Below are 21,060 nucleotides of genomic sequence, written 5' to 3' on the forward strand. Positions count from 1 at the left end.
GCCCTCTACAGACCCTAGTCCTAGATATATTTTAAGCAGTTATTATATTAGCCCTCTACAGCCCCGAGTCCTAGATGTACTATAAGCAGTCATTATATTAGCCCTCTACAGCCCCTAGTCCTAGATGTATTTTAAGCAGTTATTATATTAGCCCTCTACAGACCCTAGTCCTAGATGTATTTTAAGCAGTTATTATATTAGCCCTCTACAGCCCCTAGTCCTAGATGTATTTTAAGCAGTTATTATATTAGCCCTCTACAGCCCCGAGTCCTAGATGTACTATAAGCAGTCATTATATTAGCCCTCTACAGCCCCTAGTCCTAGATATACTTTAAGCAGTCATTATATTAGCCCTCTACAGACCCTAGTCCTAGATATATTTTAAGCAGTTATTATATTAGCCCTCTACAGACCCTAGTCCTAGATATATTTTAAGCAGTTATTATATTAGCCCTCTACAGACCCTAGTCCTAGATATATTTTAAGCAGTTATTATATTAGCCCTCTACAGACCCTAGTCCTAGATGTACTTTAAACAGTTATTATATTAGCCCTCTACAGTCCCTAGTCCTAGATGTATTTTAAGCAGTTATTATATTAGCCCTCTACAGACCCTAGTCCTAGATATATTTTAAGCAGTTATTATATTAGCCCTCTACAGCCCCGAGTCCTAGATGTACTATAAGCAGTCATTATATTAGCCCTCTACAGCCCCTAGTCCTAGATATACTTTAAGCAGTCATTATATTAGCCCTCTACAGCCCCTAGTCCTAGATGTGCTTTAAGCAGTCATTATATTAGCCCTCTACAGCCCCTAGTCCTAGATATACTTTAAGCAGTCATTATATTAGCCCTCTACAGCCCCTAGTCCTAGATGTACTTTAAGCAGTTATTATATTAGCCCTCCACAGCCCCTAGTCCTAGATGTACTTTAAACAGTTATTATATTAGCCCTCTACAGACCCTAGTCCTAGATGTACTTTAAGCAGTCATTATATTAGCCCTCTACAGCCCCTAGTCCTAGATGTACTTTAAGCAGTCATTATATTAGCCCTCTACAGCCCCTAGTCCTAGATGTACTTTAAGCAGTCATTATATTAGCCCTCTACAGCCCCTAGTCCTAGATGTACTTTAAGCAGTCATTATATTAGCCCTCTACAGCCCCTAGTCCTAGATGTACTTTAAGCAGTCATTATATTAGCCCTCTACAGCCCCTAGTCCTAGATGTACTTTAAGCAGTCATTATATTAGCCCTCTACAGCCCCTAGTCCTAGATGTACTTTAAGCAGTCATTATATTAGCCCTCTACAGCCCCTAGTCCTAGATGTACTTTAAGCAGTCATTATATTAGCCCTCTACAGCCCCTAGTCCTAGATGTACTTTAAGCAGTCATTATATTAGCCCTCTACAGCCCCTAGTCCTAGATGTACTTTAAGCAGTCATTATATTAGCCCTCTACAGCCCCTAGTCCTAGATGTACTTTAAGCAGTCATTATATTAGCCCTCTACAGCCCCTAGTCCTAGATGTACTTTAAGCAGTCATTATATTAGCCCTCTACAGCCCCTAGTCCTAGATGTACTTTAAGCAGTCATTATATTAGCCCTCTACAGCCCCTAGTCCTAGATGTACTTTAAGCAGTCATTATATTAGCCCTCTACAGCCCCTAGTCCTAGATGTACTTTAAGCAGTCATTATATTAGCCCTCTACAGCCCCTAGTCCTAGATGTACTTTAAGCAGTCATTATATTAGCCCTCTACAGCCCCTAGTCCTAGATGTACTTTAAGCAGTCATTATATTAGCCCTCTACAGCCCCTAGTCCTAGATGTACTTTAAGCAGTCATTATATTAGCCCTCTACAGCCCCTAGTCCTAGATGTACTTTAAGCAGTCATTATATTAGCCCTCTACAGCCCCTAGTCCTAGATGTACTTTAAGCAGTCATTATATTAGCCCTCTACAGCCCCTAGTCCTAGATGTACTTTAAGCAGTCATTATATTAGCCCTCTACAGCCCCTAGTCCTAGATGTACTTTAAGCAGTCATTATATTAGCCCTCTACAGCCCCTAGTCCTAGATGTACTTTAAGCAGTCATTATATTAGCCCTCTACAGCCCCTAGTCCTAGATGTACTTTAAGCAGTCATTATATTAGCCCTCTACAGCCCCTAGTCCTAGATGTACTTTAAGCAGTCATTATATTAGCCCTCTACAGCCCCTAGTCCTAGATGTACTTTAAGCAGTCATTATATTAGCCCTCTACAGCCCCTAGTCCTAGATGTACTTTAAGCAGTCATTATATTAGCCCTCTACAGCCCCTAGTCCTAGATGTACTTTAAGCAGTCATTATATTAGCCCTCTACAGCCCCTAGTCCTAGATGTACTTTAAGCAGTCATTATATTAGCCCTCTACAGCCCCTAGTCCTAGATGTACTTTAAGCAGTCATTATATTAGCCCTCTACAGCCCCTAGTCCTAGATGTACTTTAAGCAGTCATTATATTAGCCCTCTACAGCCCCTAGTCCTAGATGTACTTTAAGCAGTCATTATATTAGCCCTCTACAGCCCCTAGTCCTAGATGTACTTTAAGCAATCATTACATTAGCCCTCTATAAACATTATATTAGTCAACCGTATACAGTCTTTAGAGGTGCCTACATAACACCTATCAGCCTACTACAAGCAATGATAGTTATTAAAGCATTCATATAAACTTTATTCAGTTAACATCAATTATGAGACAATTTTTTTACAACTTTTAATCACTCTTGTTGGTCCGGATGTTAGCGCACTGGGGGGCTTAATGTGGGAGGTATCCAGAGTACTCAGAGAAAATCCACATGGTAATGGTGACCCCATACCTTACCACATCCAATCAGGTGAAAGGCAAGTGCCCTATCCACTACGCCACCCAACCACCCCCAAAAACATTAAACTGCTCCCCTTTGGCATTCATAATGACCATGAATGCCAAATGAAAACATTTCAATGTCCATATTTAACATTCCTAGATATTTTAATCTCATAAAAATATATTTATCAAATTGAAGCATTTAGTTAAAGTAAATGTCTGCATGTATCATGTGTGCTTGTTTAATGAATAAAACAGCTATATGCTTGTTTAACGAATAGAACAGCTTTATGCTTGTTCAATGAATAGAGCAGCTATATGCTTGTTTAACAAATAGAACAGCTATATGCTTGTTCAATGAATAGAACAGCTATATGCTTGTTTAACAAATAGAACAGCTATATGCTTGTTCAATGAATAGAACAGCTATATGCTTATTTAATTAATAGAACAGCTATATGCTTGTTTAACGAATAGAACAGCTATGTATGTACCATGTATGCTTGTTTTACGAATAGAACAGCTATGTATGTCCCATGTATGCTTGTTTAACAAATAGAACAGCTATGTATGTACCATGTATGCTTGTTTAACGAATAGAACAGCTATGTTTGTACCATGTGTGCTTGTTTAACGAATAGAACAGCTATCTTCCAGAGAGTGTCAGTGTTATCCAATGTTACAATTAGGCATCATAATAAAGATAACGTCAACATGTGGGCCATGGCATTTATAGCTGATATGAAAGCCATCTGAATTTGATTTGCTTGCCCGGGTATACATGTGTAATGCAATAGAATGGTCAACATTATAGCAGTCGAACCACTGCAATACATCAAGGGTATAAGTCAGTCCAAAGTGTTTATCACAGCAGTTAGCCCACCACAGGCCATTATATAGGCTTTATAGAAGTCAGCCTTCAGCCCAGGGTGCTAATTATTGTAGATAGCCCAATAGAATAGATGGAGATTATAAAGCCACAGCCCACTACAGTCCAATGAGCTTATTGCCCTTCTTACCAGTTTCTGAACCTGTTGGAGATAAAGCTATATGAAATATGGTAATTCTTTTCTTATGACTACATTTTGAAATCAGATACAACAAGGATGTGTTTCTGTGGAGAAAGATTGATATCCCTCCCTTCACATCAGATACACAACAAAGGGAAGGAACAGGAACAAAGAACAAAACACAAGTAGCAGGACAACATGTACCTCTATGTTAACTAGTGGTGACAACATGTACCTCTATGTTAACTAGTGGTGACAACATGTACCTCTATGTTAACTAGTGGTGACAACATGTACCTCTATGTTAACTAGTGGTGACAACATGTACCTCTATGTTAACTAGTGGTGACAACATGTACCTCTATGTTAACTAGTGGTGACAACATGTACCTCTATGTTAACTAGTGGTGACAACATGTACCTCTATGTTAACTAGTGGTGACAACATGTACCTCTATGTTAACTAGTGGTGACAACATGTACCTCTATGTTAACTAGTGGTGACAACATGTACCTCTATGTTAACTAGTGGTGACAACATGTACCTCTATGTTAACTAGTGGTGACAACATGTACCTCTATGTTAACTAGTGGTGACAACATGTACCTCTATGTTAACTAGTGGTGACATTATGGCTGGTTCTCATGAAAACGTTCTCAAGCTCAAGTTTAAATTCTGTGCTCGAGTAAACTTTCTTGTAATAAGCTTAAATCATGTACTTTCTTGTAATAAGCTTAAATCATGTAACACAGCCAGAAAAAGAAAGTCAAGCGTAATCATTGAAAACAGTATTCAGCGTTCGATCTTCCAAGTCATTGATAAAATGTGAAAAAAATCCTTTAAAGTGTACTTATACCAGTACACAATGTACAGGTTTTTAACTATAATATAAATAATTCTTTCAAGAAAAGGTTCAAAGCCTTCAATGTATCATTAGTTGCCACTTTCAATTATTTGCTTAGCTAAAATACATGGTTCTGAGCTTGAAGCTGAGGTTAATTCATAACTAACCTAGATATGTATACAATACACCTATGTACTTACCGTGACAACCGTCCGAGATTTGAAACAGTTCTGTTGTCATCAGTACAATACCGTAGTAGGAGAATGCTGACACAAACCTGAGACAGAAACAAAACTACAAGGTAACAAGTACTTACATCTTATAGTTATAAATCTGTAAGGAACTTGTGCCTATAGGCTAAGTCATTAATTACAGCAAATAATCAGTACTTACAGCAAATAATCTGTTATAAATCTGTAAGGAACTTGTACCTAAAGACTAAGCCATTAATTACAGTAAATCTAATCAGTACTTACAGCAAATAATCTGTTATAAATCTGTAAGGAACTTGTGCCTATAGGCTAAGCCATTAATTACAGCAAATAATCAGTACTTACAGCAAATACTCTGTTTTGAAACTGTAAGGAACTTACTGTAACTTACATACACCAGACAGTTATTTTGAAAAAAAACCTCAAATCTGCTTTAAAGTTATTAATATAATTTCTTATTGAGATTTGAAATGATGAGTTAGGAAAGGATACATTGAGCAGGTGTCCACCTACCAAATAACCCATAAAAGTAAGGTTGTTTTTCTTAACTCCGGGAGAAAAAGATCTTTTATACTGCCTCTGTTTGTAGCCTACAATAAGACAGAAACAAAACATATGTTACTAATAATACTACGATATATATTAATAGTATCTAGAGTCATTGGTGACATACCCCATGTTACATGTAAATAACGCTTTAAAATACTTACTCTTCACACAAACAACAATGATTTTTGAAAGAAAATTTATTTTTGATGATGGAAAAAATAAGGAGAGCTTTAATCTTTTGCTTGTAACACAGGTTTTTTACATTAAGACATTTATTTCTAGCCTTTTTGTGATCTTCATTTCAGGAACATTAATTAACTCAACAGTACAGGGACTTTACACAAGTCATTCATCTTATAGCAATGCAAGCTCACCTTCGTGGACGGCTCTACGAGTTTGCCCAGCGGCATTGGCTTCCCGTTCTCCTTAGCGATCCTCTCTAGTGTAGCTATCGCTTTATCAGCTTGTCCTCTGCACATGTCATACCTCGCACTTTCTGGCAACCACTACAAAGGGAAGCAACTCTATCAGCACTGATGACCAGGTATTTATCGAGTTAATATTATTTTTCCATGCATGTTTTGATCATTAAATTAGAAATTTCAACATATTTGACTGAGTTTCAAGATAGTAGGCAACATTACTATCTTTAAGAATGATAAAACATGAAAGAGTTCAGCAATACTGCTTATAAGGGGAGGTAATGGCTGTCTTTCACTCAAGGTTACTTACAAAGCAGCACAGCGAAAACAGCAATAGTGGCATAGCAGACAGTCCGAGCAGCCATTTCCAGCCCAATGTTGGCATGACCACCAGCGCAAGTAGCACCTCAAAACAAGCACCAATAGCCCAGAATATCTGTGGAGGCAAAACCACACAGTTTCACTGACCATGTACAAGTGTCTGTATAACATGGAGCAGAGTACCAATGTAACCAGTTCTCCTGGTATACCAGTCATATACACCAGTACAGTGTGTGAGGAGGGAACATTGAAGGTCAGGTACACTGGTGGAATCTATTTGATGCCAATTCAGGTCAAATTTTCACGTGAATTTTACTTATAAAGAGTAAAATGAGTCAATTTCAGTTGAAAAATGACATCAATATGACAAGAAAAAAATTCATGTGGATTTGACCTGAACTTCTGTAAAATTTCCGGTCAGGATATTTTCAGTTCAACTTTACCTCAGGAAAGTATTGCCTATATAATATGGCTCTACCACATTGACTTCCAAACTAAACATTTGGGTCTTCAGGGAATTTTCAAGGTGAGATTTACCAATCTCCTTACTTATCATCACACCTCTACTTTCCTCAAAATCATGTTATACCTCATTAAAACAGCTTTACATACTTCATTTCAAGAGTTTTCTATCCATATTTTTTAACCTATCATAACTTCCCCAAACAAAAAATATTTCTATATTCTTCATTGATATCCATTTACTAATCCTCAAAACTTATTGCCTCTGGTACCTTTTGCAAATTACATCAATTCTTTTTATTTTAGGATCTGATTTTAAATGAGTCTTTTAATTGAGCTTCCAACACTAAAAGTCTAATCAAGGATAATCCCTCAACCCTTTATGATCCACCAATACTGTTTCAACACAACTTAGTGGAAGGAGTTTGAATAGCTGTATTGATGTTGTGGATATAACTTCAAGCAAAATTGTACAACCATGTAAAACCATGAATGTTTATACACAGCAAACATTTCATGTTACATACTATGTGGTACTCATGACAAGGTTTTGTGAAGTAACATAGATACAATACCTCGACCAGCACAACACATCTCGCTCTGGAAGAGGACGGCAGGAACTCTGCATACAGGGTTACACTGCAAATAAACCATACATCTCATTCCACAGTTACTTGTTGAACATAAATATTGTCAACAAAAACAATATATGATTTCAAAGGATCACTCGGAGACCATAAACAACAAGTCTCAATTCAATAACAGATTCAGTTTCTGGATAATTTTAAGATAATGCATTTCTGTATCAGTATATCAATTTCTAAAATCCCTGAAAAAGTATATAAATTTGGTAACACAATTTTGAGGAAATTCCGGACTGTTCAGAATTGACAGTAGAGAAAACACACTGTATGATACATACGACTGTGGAGCACCTCCTATACCGAAGCCAACAAGTCCTCTTAAGATCAACATCCATATAAAGGTGGGTGAGAATGCGCTGAGGATACCGAAGTAACAGGTAAACACAGAGCACAGAATCAGCTCCTAGAAATCAAAACAGACATTTAGTGGGACAACATGTATGGTACTAAACGCCAGGAGTGTGTCTGTATAGGTTAAAGTAAAAGTCTAGTTCCTAGCAGAAACCATGTGAATCTAGTAAAAAAAAATGTGCCAATAGTTTCTTTACCCTTTCACCCCTAGGTAACTTTAGTAGACTCTACCATGCATTTATCGGGATGAGTCCATTGTGGTCTATGGTGGTGAAAGGGTTATAGACACTATAACATTGACATGTCTTTTCCTTGTAAAGTAATATCTTTTCCTTGTAAAGTAATATTGCTTCCTAACAAATTCAAGCATGAATTCTGATACTCTAAGTCCAAACACAGGAGGTCATATTACCTCCAGCAGGTATTTAAATGTTGGTCAACTTTTATTCTATAAATTCTGTATTTCCCATAATATAATTAGCACCCAGGGTGCTTAAAGGGGGGGGGGGGGAGAATGGCATTTATTAGGATAATAAAATGTAAGTTATGATTGAATAAGCTGTGCAACTTCAATCAGGTTTTTTCATCTTAGAACAATATAAACATTTTAGACATGATTTGTTTTCATCTATTTCACGCTTCATAGGAAGTCCAGCCATGATAACCAGACATAAATCTCTGCTTTTAAGTGTAAGTACTCCCAATCATTGACTGGGCCTGGTCAGGTCTCTGAGAGGGTCAATATATTTCAAATTCCTCCCAAAAAAGGGTGAGGGGCACCTATAGGGGGAGGAGTGCTAATTATGGCAAATAAGGTAGGCTACTATGAATATGGAGTTTTGTAGAGTATCATTCATATGTGTATCAGAAAAGTGTGCACTGACTACTAAATACCCTTACATGGAACATTTATAATTTTTCACAATAAAATCATAAGTGATTCCTTTTCTACTATATCCAAGTTAATTATATGCACTTTTACCGGACATGATCTAGATAAAAGGGATATATTTTAGAACACTATTGGAGCGTGTGTATGGTTCAACAAGCAAATTCATGGAATTTATATCCCTGCTAGCAGAACATATTGTAGGTAAACATTATTGAGGTTAGGTTTAAACATGTGAGTATTGTGCTGTTACGACATAATGTATAGCTTGAAACTTGTAGAAAAAAAAAGCCTCATACCTCATTAATTATCCGTATATATGCACAAATCACATCGGTTGGCAAACTTAGCATGAGTCAGATGTGCATACAGAATTTGGTTGAAATATCTGCACAATATCTACAGCATTTATCACACGAAAACCCAAAGAGTGCCCGAGATGGGATGAAAGACAGAGGAACACAAACATTGTTATCAAGTTTGAAGGAATTTGGCTAATATTTACTAGAGTTGCGGAAACTGCAGATAATGACGTTTTTCATTAATCAAGGGGCCATTACTCTGCCAAATGGAGTCCAATTAAAGTGGTTGTCAAACTTTGCCGAGCCCTTAATGCATTGAACCTTGTTTCTAAGTTTGAAGACAATCAGATAATATTTGCGAGAGTTAATGAACAGAAACGGCAGAAAATGAAGTTTTTGCTATTCAAGGGGCCATAACTCCGCCAAATAAAGTCTGCTGAAAGTGGTCATCGAACTTGCCCGAGCCCTTAAGGCATTTAACCCTGTGACCAAGTTTGAAGAAAATCGGTAAACATTTGTTGCAGTTATTGCACAGAAACTAAGCATGACAGACAGACGGACAAACCCAAAATAATATCCCCCGCTTTTACTGATAACTTTTCATGGTTGTTGATAAATATAAAAAGTTGTTGATTGCAGCTTTTTACAGCATCTGGTTATCATCTTCTCGAATCAATTTGGTCTTTCAATTTTTTTTATGAATTTTTTAATACCTGTTATGCTATACTATGATATGCTATTGTGATATTATTTCATATTACTGGTGATCTGAAACTGATTTTTAAACTCCAAAAAAATATTAAAGGAAAGGTCAAAACTCACTCTGAACATTCAATCTTCTAATAAGCTAGAAATAGAGTGACTATGTTCTGTAACGAGTCTTATTTAACTGGGGAGCCATTTCATTCACAAGTATGCTTCCAGGGTTCAACTTTGAATAGATTTAAGTTTTTCACCAAAAGAAGAACTAGTCTTTTTATAAACGGTACAGCTCTATAAGTATATGCATGAGCATATTTTCTTTGATGTGGCTGTCGTCAAATATACATACTGATCTGCGTCCGTATTTGTCACACACACTGCCCCAGAAACTTGAACTACAGAACATCCCACAGAATACAATCTGTAATATAAAACAGGTCAAAAACATGTACATCATCTTATATTTTACAGGAAAAGCTGACAGATCAGCAATACCTGTAAAGATTTATTCCATAACATCATGTGGTAAAAGTTGTGATTTATTTATTTCTAAGCGACTTATATTTACCTGTACAGCATTAAAATTGTCACCATTGACTCTGACCTTTAAGTTTTGAACTCAAATTCTAATGACTGTTTTTTTTTAATTATATTAATCTTAAGTGTCAAAACATTAATATATGTGACTTCTGACCTTAATTGCTGACCTCTAAATGACCTCTATTATGTATACAGGCAATCAGATCCTACTACCACAAACATGAACATTTCAAATAACTAAGTCTCTTATTTCTGTTGTCACCGACACAACAGGGCTTCATAAGAAATATTTGTATATGTGAATATTTGTTATTTTGAAATTACAATGTACCTCCCTTGTTGTTCGGGTTTGTGACAGGACAGAACTCAAAAGGACAGGATTGGCATGGGTAATACCATGTCCCCTATAGCTACCCAACAGCCTATACAATCTGGCGGGGCTTACAAACTGATTTACAGATTGTTATTACAATGAAACAACAATGAACTCAGTTACATATATGAAGCACTATTTCACATATATGTCTTATGACCCAGATCAATGTGTAGATTTTGTTTTCTATCAAGATCATGGAAGTTAATAAAATTTTAAATTTTAAAGTTAATCATAGGTTAGTGTGTTACCGTGGTGATGAGAGCCTGCTGCCAGCTCTCTAGCTGCCATTCACAGTGTAGGGCGGGAGACAAAATGGCCAGTATCATCATCTCCATGGCATCTGCCATCTGTAAAACACGATTGGTCAATCTTCTTCAAATAGCAGTTGAGCGACATGTTTTAAAAAAAAATGGTTAAAGAAAATGAATGACAGCCATATTTGTTTAGTAAACAAGTGTTGAAATAAAATCCACTTCATGTCGATGTATGTTGTAAATGCTAAGCACTTATCACAAAATCACTCGATCATACCAAAGCTGTGTTTGATGTTCAAGTCACTTGAATAACATTAGCATCCCTTGTTTAACTAAGCCAATATTGCATCCGATTGAGATGTCACAAAATGACATCACACTGATGTAACATATCACAACATGTTTTTGAAAGAAAAGAGAAAAGATTTTTTTCTGAAATTGTCTTCTGTACAAAGAGGATGGGAGGAAAGATTCATGCATCCATTTGTGACAAGGCATAGGAAGTCATGGAAATACTCTGGTGTGCATGACATTGTTACTGAATTACACATCAATCTAGTGTTCTCTGATAAAGAATTTCACTGTATCTGTACATATCTAAATGCACATAAAAATATTACATCTTTTTAAAGAGAGTCTAGAAAGTCTTCCTATCCATATCAGCCTGTAACCTTGACCTTAACACAATGAAAGTATTCTCATATGTGACTATTGTATAAGTTTGATCAAAATCTATTACAAATGAGGTCACTGGAGCAATGCCAATATTTTTTATAAATTTATAAATATGAAAGTGACCTTGACCTTACCACCCTGACACTCAACTTGTTCCAAGGTATTCTTATACTTGACCAACATGGGAAGTTTGATCGCAATATGTTCAGAAATCAAGTCACTTGAGTGACATGTACCGGACAAAGAATCATGGAAATAGTAATGATGACTTTGACCTTGGCAACCTGATAAAACGACCTGTTTTAAGGAAATCTCAGGCTCGGCTAATATACATGTATGAAGTTTGATGAAAATCTGTTCAAAAATAAAGTCTCTGAAGTTATGACTAAGCAATGGAAAAGTGAACATATGTACAAACTACCTCCTGGGGAGGAGTATATAAAAGTACATAACATTACTTACCCATGCAAATCCTGTGAGGATGGAAAGTTTGATCTGGAACTTCCCAAATCCAATGTTGTCTATAGCTTGCTGTATAGTGTAGGTTTCTGTCAAAAAAGGCCAAAAAGCACTTGTTAATTTATAACAACATGATATAATCTTCTCTAGGTCCATAGGTTAAGCTATGAAATAGGTCTTGTAAACTTGTACAATAGGTTTGTATCTGATATAAGACTTGTAAACTTGTACAATAGGTTTGTATCTGATATAAGTCTTGTAAACTTGTACAAAATATATTTAACTATCTCCTTTACCACAAAGATCACAAATCATTTCACTAAACCACAAGAAAGCACTTAATTGATATCTATCAATTTTCTAATTCTTTGTCTTAATATTATTACATTTTTGTATGTACTCTTCATTTATGGAGGAATAAAGTCAAAGAAAAAGATATAGGGATTTTATCTTTACGTCAACAGCTCTAACACCTGGAATCTTTTGTAATTTTCTGGTTTGTAGCTTTAAGGGCTGTAAACAAGTCTTGATTCTTCATATTTAATTTCTTTATAACCAATACTAGTGTTTATGACAAAAACAACACTCAGTAAGATGAGAGTGTCTACAGGTTCCATGTACTGTCATATCACCTAGTGTACAGGAATTACCGATCTTAATATAATACATAATAACTCATCCACCCCTGACATTTCATAATGAACTATTCCAACATTTGAATTGGAAGAGTTCAAATGTGTCTTCAGGGGTGAATGAGTTAAGTGTTTATAGTAGCTTTCCCTCCTAAAAGTATATTTCATTCTTTTTGCAGAAAATGAAATCATTTTTTGCACAATTTCTTTCAAAAAGTAATAAATGAATAGGTTTTGAATTATTTCTCTTTTTTTTTATATAATTTTGACTATAAAAGGGACGAAAAGTACATTTTTCTTTAAACAAATTCCTCTCCTTTGGTGAAAAAGTGATGTTATCAGGCGTCTTTGCATGCTTCATTTCAGTATTTTGAATTGACAACGTCATGTTCAAGTATTTACATGATCGTCAAATCGACAGACTTGTGAGGATTTCACTTTGACCATACCCGAATAAATAGTACACAAGCTGAAGAAGCCAACCATTCAACATCAGGATACATTAACTGCAGTAATCCCCATAGTCACACAACAATCAACGGTGCAATACTACAGCAAAGCTCGCAGAGAACAGAGGCACAACATTATTGTCATAATAGATAAAATATAGAACAAAACCACAAAAGTTAAAAATAAAGAAAAAATCTGCTTTGACAGTTCTGATCAATTAAAAACATTACCTGTCATAACATACACTGCCATCCAAAAGTTCTGTTACATATCTCAAATTTTGCTGATAAATTATCTTTGACAAAACTATTGGAAAGGGTGATAATGTTATGTATTAAGATGATTTGACATCATTGATTACCGGGTATCCAAATTGAATCACAATAAGGGTTTTGTCAAACAATTCTGTTAATTCACATTTTACATAAATCTATCAGATGCTTGAGAATTGTTAGATTTAATTAAATGTACTAGGTATTTAATTTTAATTTAATTTGAAATGACAAAATACATCACTATTCACCATTCATTGATTATTTGTTATCTTTTAAGTATAGTTGTACTATTCAATCACTTTGCAAAATCTCATGAGAAGAAATGCAGCGAATGACAAGAGAAGAATGATTCCAGTGTGTTTTTTACCATCGCAATGGTGTTGCTGCCTCCCAAACTTCAAGAATTCTTGGAACCAGCAGATAAGTGAATGTTTTCATCGAAGATTTTGGTGCTTTTGCAAACTTTTCTTATCCAGAACCTGTCTATAGTTGTGTTATTGTTTCTCTTTTGTTGCAGACTGAACGTGTACAGGCCCATTAAACGGTTCCAAGATACCGGGAACTATGAGGATCAAGAACGTTCTAGCCGGCCACTGATTTCTACCCCTCGGGATGATAGATTATTAGTCCGGACCAGCCTCAGTAATCGCAAGGATACCGTTCCTGAGTTTTGAATGGAGTGGATCCAAAATGGTGTGGTAGCGTCGAATACCACAGCGAGGAGACGATTACACAATGCGGGATTGAAAGGTTGTGTTGCTGTCAAAAAAACACTTTTGACTGCTACCCATCATAGGAAAAGATTGCCATTTGCACAGAACCATGCAAATTGGACATTGTTGGACTGCTCGACTGTTTTATGGACTGATGAGGCTAGGTTCACCATTTTCCAAACAGATGGCAGGACGTATGTGAGAAGAAGGGCAAATGAACAATTGCGGCAAGACTGTGTAGTGCCTACAGTTAACTTTGGTGGCAGCGGTGTGACAGTTTGGCGTGCAATGTCCTACCGAGGGACTGGATACCTCACTCCTTTGAAAGGAAATCTGAATGGAACCAAATACATTGACATTTTAGAAAATAGCGCGGTACCATCAGCACATCTGCGAGGCTATGGAAGCAATTATTTCTTACAGGATGACGGTGCCCCATGCAACCGGGCACGAATAGTGAACGAATGGAAGGAGGACAACAATATTCTGTCTTTGGAGTGCCCTCCGACTTGAACCCGATAGAAAACTTGTGGTAGAGATCTCGGTTTTGATGTTCCCCGACACAAGAGCAGAAACTTAAGGGAACTTGAAGCTGCCTCACAGCTTGCATGGGATGGAATACCTGCTAGGAGATGTAGAACTTTGGTTAGGAGCATGCCTGAACATATACAGGCTGTGATTAGAGCTCGTGGAGGATACACTAAATATTAATGGAATTACAATGTTTTTGACAATTTACATAATAGCTGATTTTTGTAACAATATGTTAACTTAACATAATAAAATCAACAGAAATAATTGTCGAATAACTTAGTTAATAATATATACAAATGATAATAAAAACAAGATTGGCATTATTCTGCACTTCTGTAATTATATATCGAAAAATGCAATTGTAACAGAACTTTTGGAGGGCAGTGTATATATCCATATAACATAAGAAAAAGAAGAAATTATCTGAATTAATAGTTGTACAAATCACTCAACCTTTTCCCATGATCAAACATAACATACTTCAGTTCTTAACATCTGAAGTGTGACTGGAAATAAATTTCTAAACAGCAGTTATTCTGTGTATCTTAGGTGACAGTGAACACAGTAAGTGAACAGACATTAGGACAGTTTTATGTACAGTTGTACAGTTAAGGCTGGTCATAAACAGTAGACTTGAGGCTATTTAAACCTTATTTCATAAATGGCAATTTAAACTAACCCTAAACTGATTATGAGAAGTTCTTTTTACACAACCAATAACATTTTCATTTTACACTGTCACCTTCATCAGACAAATGACCAGTGAAGCGTATGCACACAAAGGTGTAAAATGTGTACGAGTTGTCCATAAAATCAATGTCGATTTCAGCTACGCTGGAAACGTATGTACAATAGTTGTTACCGAAATGACTCAATTCAGCTATCGACATCGATTTTATAGACAACACATTTTACACCTTTGTGTGCATACGCTTCCCTGGTCATTTGTCTGATGAAGGCGACAGTGTACATATCGTACTAGTCATTGAAACGTCACATAGATAATTGTATTGGTTGTGTAAAAAGATCTTCACATAATCCATACTTACCATCTTGAAAAAAATGTTTAGAAATAACCCAAACTGTTCAAATAACTGCCTTTATTCTAATAATAACTAACTGGGTACCCCCTGCCTCAAACACCAAGATTAATCCCTGTTCATGAATTTTGAAAATGTCTTATAATAATCTCCCTTCCTTTATAGACTCCTCCATTCCACAGTGCCCCTATTACCTACAAGTGTAATGACCCGAAGAATAGGGACAGTAGTAGTATTGATATTTATTTGGGAAGCGCTAAATATAGAAGAGGCCAAGGTACTGCAGTGGATAAGTTAGGTAACTTCTTAATGCTGTGGATAAGTAAGGTAACTTCTTAATGCTGTGGATAAGTTAGGTAACTTCTTAATGCTGTGGATAAGTAAGGTAACTTCTTAAAGTACTGGTCAAGGCTTAGAATAAATCAATAATGTCCATGTGCACAGCATCACATCATCACCACGTTGACCAATGGTTGCGTAAGCTAATTTTAGCACATATAAGTACTGGGGTGATATATAACGCAAAGCACGCACTACTATTGGGCAGAGTTACGTATTAGTAGGAGTAGTAGACGTGTAGTTTAGCTAGTTTTAGAGTTTTAGTGGTATGGAGAACGGAGACTGAAAGTGGATGTTGTGTGAAAGAACTGTAAAGGAAACATATGGATTACGGGAGATAAATAACCGCGTTGTGAACCATGTATGGATTACTATGAACTTTATATGCTGGAGTTAATAAATATGTTAACGTTATAACTTGTGTCTATTCTCTATCGAACCACAATTCCATCCCAATACAAACACGACACCTCCTATACCAGGAGCGAGCGTTACACATACTAACTTATTTCCAAGTTCATGTACTAGGTGATTAATTATATATTCTATTCAATTTTTGGTTGTTTCTAATAATCCACCACACTTGCTTGGAAACTTACATATAAATTGAACACAATGTAGATTCAAATAAATACTGATTTCCCCATTCCATTTCTAATGAGTTTTAAAAATTCTCGAAGTCATTAAGGGAACCAATAAGGCATTCAAATGTCAGAAGGCATACAAGACTGCTCCTACTGAAAACAAACAAGGTCCGTATCCATGTAACCGTTCTCATGTTCAAGCATGGAGTTTGTTCTCCAGCCTCATTTCTTGTTCTGATTATAGATTAATAATAAAATCGCATTTTGTCAATGATTCGGGAAAAAATTAAAATGACTTCAAGACAGGTACTGTTTTCAATGTTTACATTTGACGTTACCTTAACTGTAACCTTGACCTTAGAACCCAAACTTGACATCTACATATCCTACTGTACATGTATCACTGTGTTAAAGTTCAATGAGAATTTGGATTTCGAGATAAAGATGATATAATTTTAGTAACAGTGACCTTGACCTTAGAAACTATTTAAACTCTTTAGGAGACAGACAGACAGACAGACAGACAGACAGACATTATGATATTGCAGCCACATCTCCAATGCAAGGCCCTAATAATGTCCCATATTAAGTGAAATAACTTGAACAAAAGATGTTGTGTAAGGTAATATATATCACAAGGAATATCTTAGTTTCTTTTTTTCTGACCTAATGTCTGTGTACTGTATTCGAGCTTGTCATTCACACATTAGAGACAATTACATCACAGTCTATAAATAATGTAATTTTTCATTTCACCGCCAATGCAGTGTTGTTTTTATCAGAATGAGCATTGAACCAAATTGTTTAATTAACTAGAATTTTGTTTTTGTGAACAAAAACATATGTCTCCCCTTATCAGCAAATAGAAAAACTCCGGTATAAAAAATTAACAAAGGGCCATATCGCTTTATATAATGGGGCACGAGACCTGAATTAAGAATTTGACACTCCTACTTACCCAAGATACATTAAAACTTTAGCAAGTTTGGTCAACGTAGGTGAAACTAGAACACTAACAGGTCAGTAAGGGCCACGTCTTGTGGCAATATATCCCCCATAATTATCAAGACAAACTAGAACACTGACAGGTCAGTAAGGGCCCCGTCTTGTGGCAATATATCCCCCATAATCATCAAGACAAACTAGAACACTGACAGGTCAGTAAGGGCCCCGTCTTGTGGCAATATATCCCCCATAATCATCAAGAAGCAATCTGCCCATATAGCTGAACTTGATGTTTGACATTTGGACTTCAAAAAAAATCGCCAGGAAGCAAAATATACATTTTACATGTACTATGATGTGAGTCTTGTTTCCTTCCACTTCCATATTTGCTGGGCTAACAGAAATGTAAATACCGGTGCAATACTCATTTGTTAGCTTTGACCCAGTGACCTTGATCTTTGGTCAACTGACTCCTTGTTTAATTCCGACCAACTTTGCTTCAAAGTGTCATAAGAAAAATGTTCCCCAGTGAAAAGATACTAAATTGACCTTAACCTTTGACCCAGTGACCTTGACCTTAAGTCAGTTGACTCTTTGTTAAATTCCACCCAACTTTGCTTCATAATGTCATAACAAAATGTTCATCAGGGAAAAGATACAAAATTTGACCTTGACCTTTGACCCAGTTACCTTGACCTTTGGTCAGTTGATACCTTGTTTGATTGTGACGGACGGATGAATTAGTATAGGGCACCTGCATCTTCGATGCGGGGCCCTAATAACATTGAAGTTATGCGGTGGACAAACTTCGGTATTAAAAATAAACAAAGGGCCATAACCCTGTATATAGTGATGCACGACCTAATTCCAGCGCACTACACACCTTCTGTGAGTGATGCAGGTAGACTTCAAGTTTGATTAAGATATCTTTAATGGTTTAGAAGTTATGCCATGGACAAACTTCGGTATTAAAAATAAACAAAGGGCCATAACTCTGTATATAGTGGGGCATAAAATCTGATTTTAGTGTGAGAAATTCCACCTTTGTAAGATACATCAATATGGTAAGTATGGTCAACGTAGGTGAAATAACATAGAACTTATGCTCTGGACAAACTTCGGTATTAAAATAAAACAAAGGGCCATAACTCTGTATATAGTGGGGCACGAGACCTAGTTCCAGTGCACTGCACAGCTTCTGTGGGTGATGCAGGTATACTTCAAGTTTGATTAAGATATCTTTAACGGTTTGAAATTTACGGGCCGGACAAGAATTTACTGAAAATGTGCACTTATTTGAACTTTGACCTTGAGGTGAAGGTCACAGTGACCTAATTCCAGTGCACTGCACACCTCCTGTGGGTGATGCATGCATACCTAAAGTTTCATCAAGATATCTTTAATGGTTTAAAAGTTATGGCCCGGACAAGTCAGATTAGAGGAACCAGAAGAAGAAGAAGAAGAAGAAGAAGAACATGCACTAATACAATATGTCTCCCTTCATTCAAAGAGGAGACATAATAATGGTGAAAATAGTCTCTTTTAACTGAAATTTCTTTTGAGATTTTAATATTCATCTACACATGACGAGATAGTGTACATGTATATCGGAATCCTTTCGCCGAGTCAAAAGTTCGCCCTTCACTGGCAGAATCCGTTTTGGCACAGTGTTATTTTCGTATGTGGTAGACTTGCATTCACTGTAATGATAACTTTGCCCTCAGTTATTGAGGGCGAAAAAAGTGTAAGCTAAACTGCGGCGAAAATTTCCCAGTATATAGTGCTGATGTGCCTTTGTAACAAACCAATCAGAGAGTGAGCGGTTTCCCTGAAGAGTGATACAGTTTAACATACCACTACCAGAGGGACCACAGAACCACAGTTACTACATCTAACCACAACAACAGATTACGGTGAGATTCACTCTTCTTGGAGGTCTGGAAATCTTTTAAAGATTTCCTGTTTTTTTCAACAAACTAAGACATAAATATAAACATGTACAAAGAAGATTAACCATAACTGCTTTGATTAACTCATTCACCCCTGAAGACACATTTAAACCTTTCCAATTCAAAGGGTGGAATAGTTCATTATGAAGTTTCAGGGGTGAATGAGTTAAACTGTTAGCTCTGACTTCAAAAGTCAACTTCTAAAATATAATATTTTTTACGTTAATTTGGCGATACTATTTACAAAGGTGGATGGTAATGAAGAGAAAACATCACTGTAGTATATGAGGTAGTTCTGTGGTCTCTACAGAGAAAATAAGTGTTATGTCACCTTGTCTGGGGGTGGCATCGAGTGATGGCAAAGCCACTGTAGATATACCTCGATACGTCACATCTAGATGTAGATACACAAATCACATGTAATAGGAAAGTGATCAATTTCAGCCTGGGCTTCATCCTATAAAAATGGCCTGTTGCCTAGCAGTTATAATAATATATAAACTTACCTAGAAGTCATTACATATTAACTTGAGGCCAAACCATTTGAATTTGTCAAACTCACTGCTAAAACATGGTTTAGATATACGCTGTCATTTTTTCAAAGTTATAAATGTATATTTTTCATCCATCCAGTACTTCAGAATTAATTGAGATCAAAATCTGTCCGGATGTTTCAGGTTTGTAATATATCTAACACAGCATGCATGACAACCATGACATCTTGGATTTTAAATTGCAGTGTTTATACCTAATCATTTCTGTAACCATGACGCCTACAGTTTTAAACTGTGGTGTTTACCTAATCACATTAATGTAACCATGATGCCCGAGTTTTAAAGTGTGGTATTTACCTTTAAATCACATTTCTGTCTAAATCAACACATTTACCACAACATACAAAATGTCAGTATCCACAGTAATTAGTTTCAAGCTTTGAAAAAACGAATGTCAAAGCCTTGACATTTTACAGATGGGGTGATGCGGTCTCTCCCCCAGACTCATGTTTTACCACAAGCAATAAAGTTACCCAAGTGCCATTTGTCTGTTTACAAGTCTGTTATGACCATCATCATCAAGTCATATCTTCTAGTGACATGATTTGACTGAGAATCAAGCCTCACTCCTCGATCAGCAGTTTTTCTGTAGGAAAATTTACTTGTGTAATTGTATCCATTTAATGGATTATCCATTTCAAACTCTTCTTATTTAGCTTTTCTTGACCAAAGTCTAATGGCACTTTGTACAAGGAAAACTCAGAAGGAATCAGATCCAGTGACAAAACATTCAAAGGCCCCTGAATCGGCCCGTTTTTTTAAAATATACATGTATATTATTTAACGATGCTGGATTTGGCATTCCAGTACACTTCAAAATCTGGATATTCTGTCAAGAAATATACCAAAATCTGTTTTCTTATGTTCCTTTATCACTTATTTCCTACCATCTTAAGTTCTTAATCTAATGCTGATGAATTAACGTCTTACTGAATCATGGTGGGCTATTTTTAATTCTGAAAATAACACCAAAAACATCAATGATGTAACTTAAATGTTCATTTAGAAATGCTAACAAATTGGAAGTGTTGGATATCTGATTATTAACTGTGATTTGAAATTTTAGGTACAGTATCTGTGTTAGATACTTGATTTCCCAAAGGCCTATACCCAGAATCAGAAATCCAAATCAAGGTCATGAGAGTTGTTCTGCAAGGTCTTGAAAGCAAATAAAACCATTTCATT

At 36.2% G+C, this 21,060-nt stretch overlaps 1 protein-coding gene across 4 annotated transcripts in view; it reads right to left on the reverse strand.

Annotated features, from left to right (window-relative positions):
* The window catches only part of LOC110465440 (synaptic vesicle 2-related protein-like), a 53,311-nt gene that overhangs the window by 13,103 nt on the left and 19,148 nt on the right, over positions 1–21,060 (reverse strand). For 3 of the 4 annotated variants that reach the window (XR_002464617.1, XM_021521243.1, XM_021521245.1), the window contains exons 3-12: positions 11,864–11,949; positions 10,721–10,819; positions 9,906–9,977; positions 7,591–7,715; positions 7,244–7,307; positions 6,196–6,321; positions 5,838–5,969; positions 5,428–5,504; positions 4,903–4,979; positions 3,867–3,878 (exon numbers count right to left, since the gene is read on the reverse strand). Coding sequence is in view for 3 of the 4 variants with exons in the window: in XM_021521243.1 (XP_021376918.1) it covers positions 3,867–3,878; positions 4,903–4,979; positions 5,428–5,504; positions 5,838–5,969; positions 6,196–6,321; positions 7,244–7,307; positions 7,591–7,715; positions 9,906–9,977; positions 10,721–10,819; positions 11,864–11,949 (870 nt within the window). In the remaining variant the exon portion in view is untranslated. The remainder of the gene's footprint in view (positions 1–3,866; positions 3,879–4,902; positions 4,980–5,427; positions 5,505–5,837; positions 5,970–6,195; positions 6,322–7,243; positions 7,308–7,590; positions 7,716–9,905; positions 9,978–10,720; positions 10,820–11,863; positions 11,950–21,060) is intronic. The other variant, XM_021521244.1, reaches the window with a different exon arrangement.

This window comes from Mizuhopecten yessoensis, unplaced genomic scaffold (genome assembly GCF_002113885.1).
Source record: "Mizuhopecten yessoensis strain PY_sf001 unplaced genomic scaffold, ASM211388v2 scaffold11077, whole genome shotgun sequence".
Classification (NCBI taxonomy): Eukaryota; Metazoa; Mollusca; class Bivalvia; order Pectinida; family Pectinidae; genus Mizuhopecten; species Mizuhopecten yessoensis.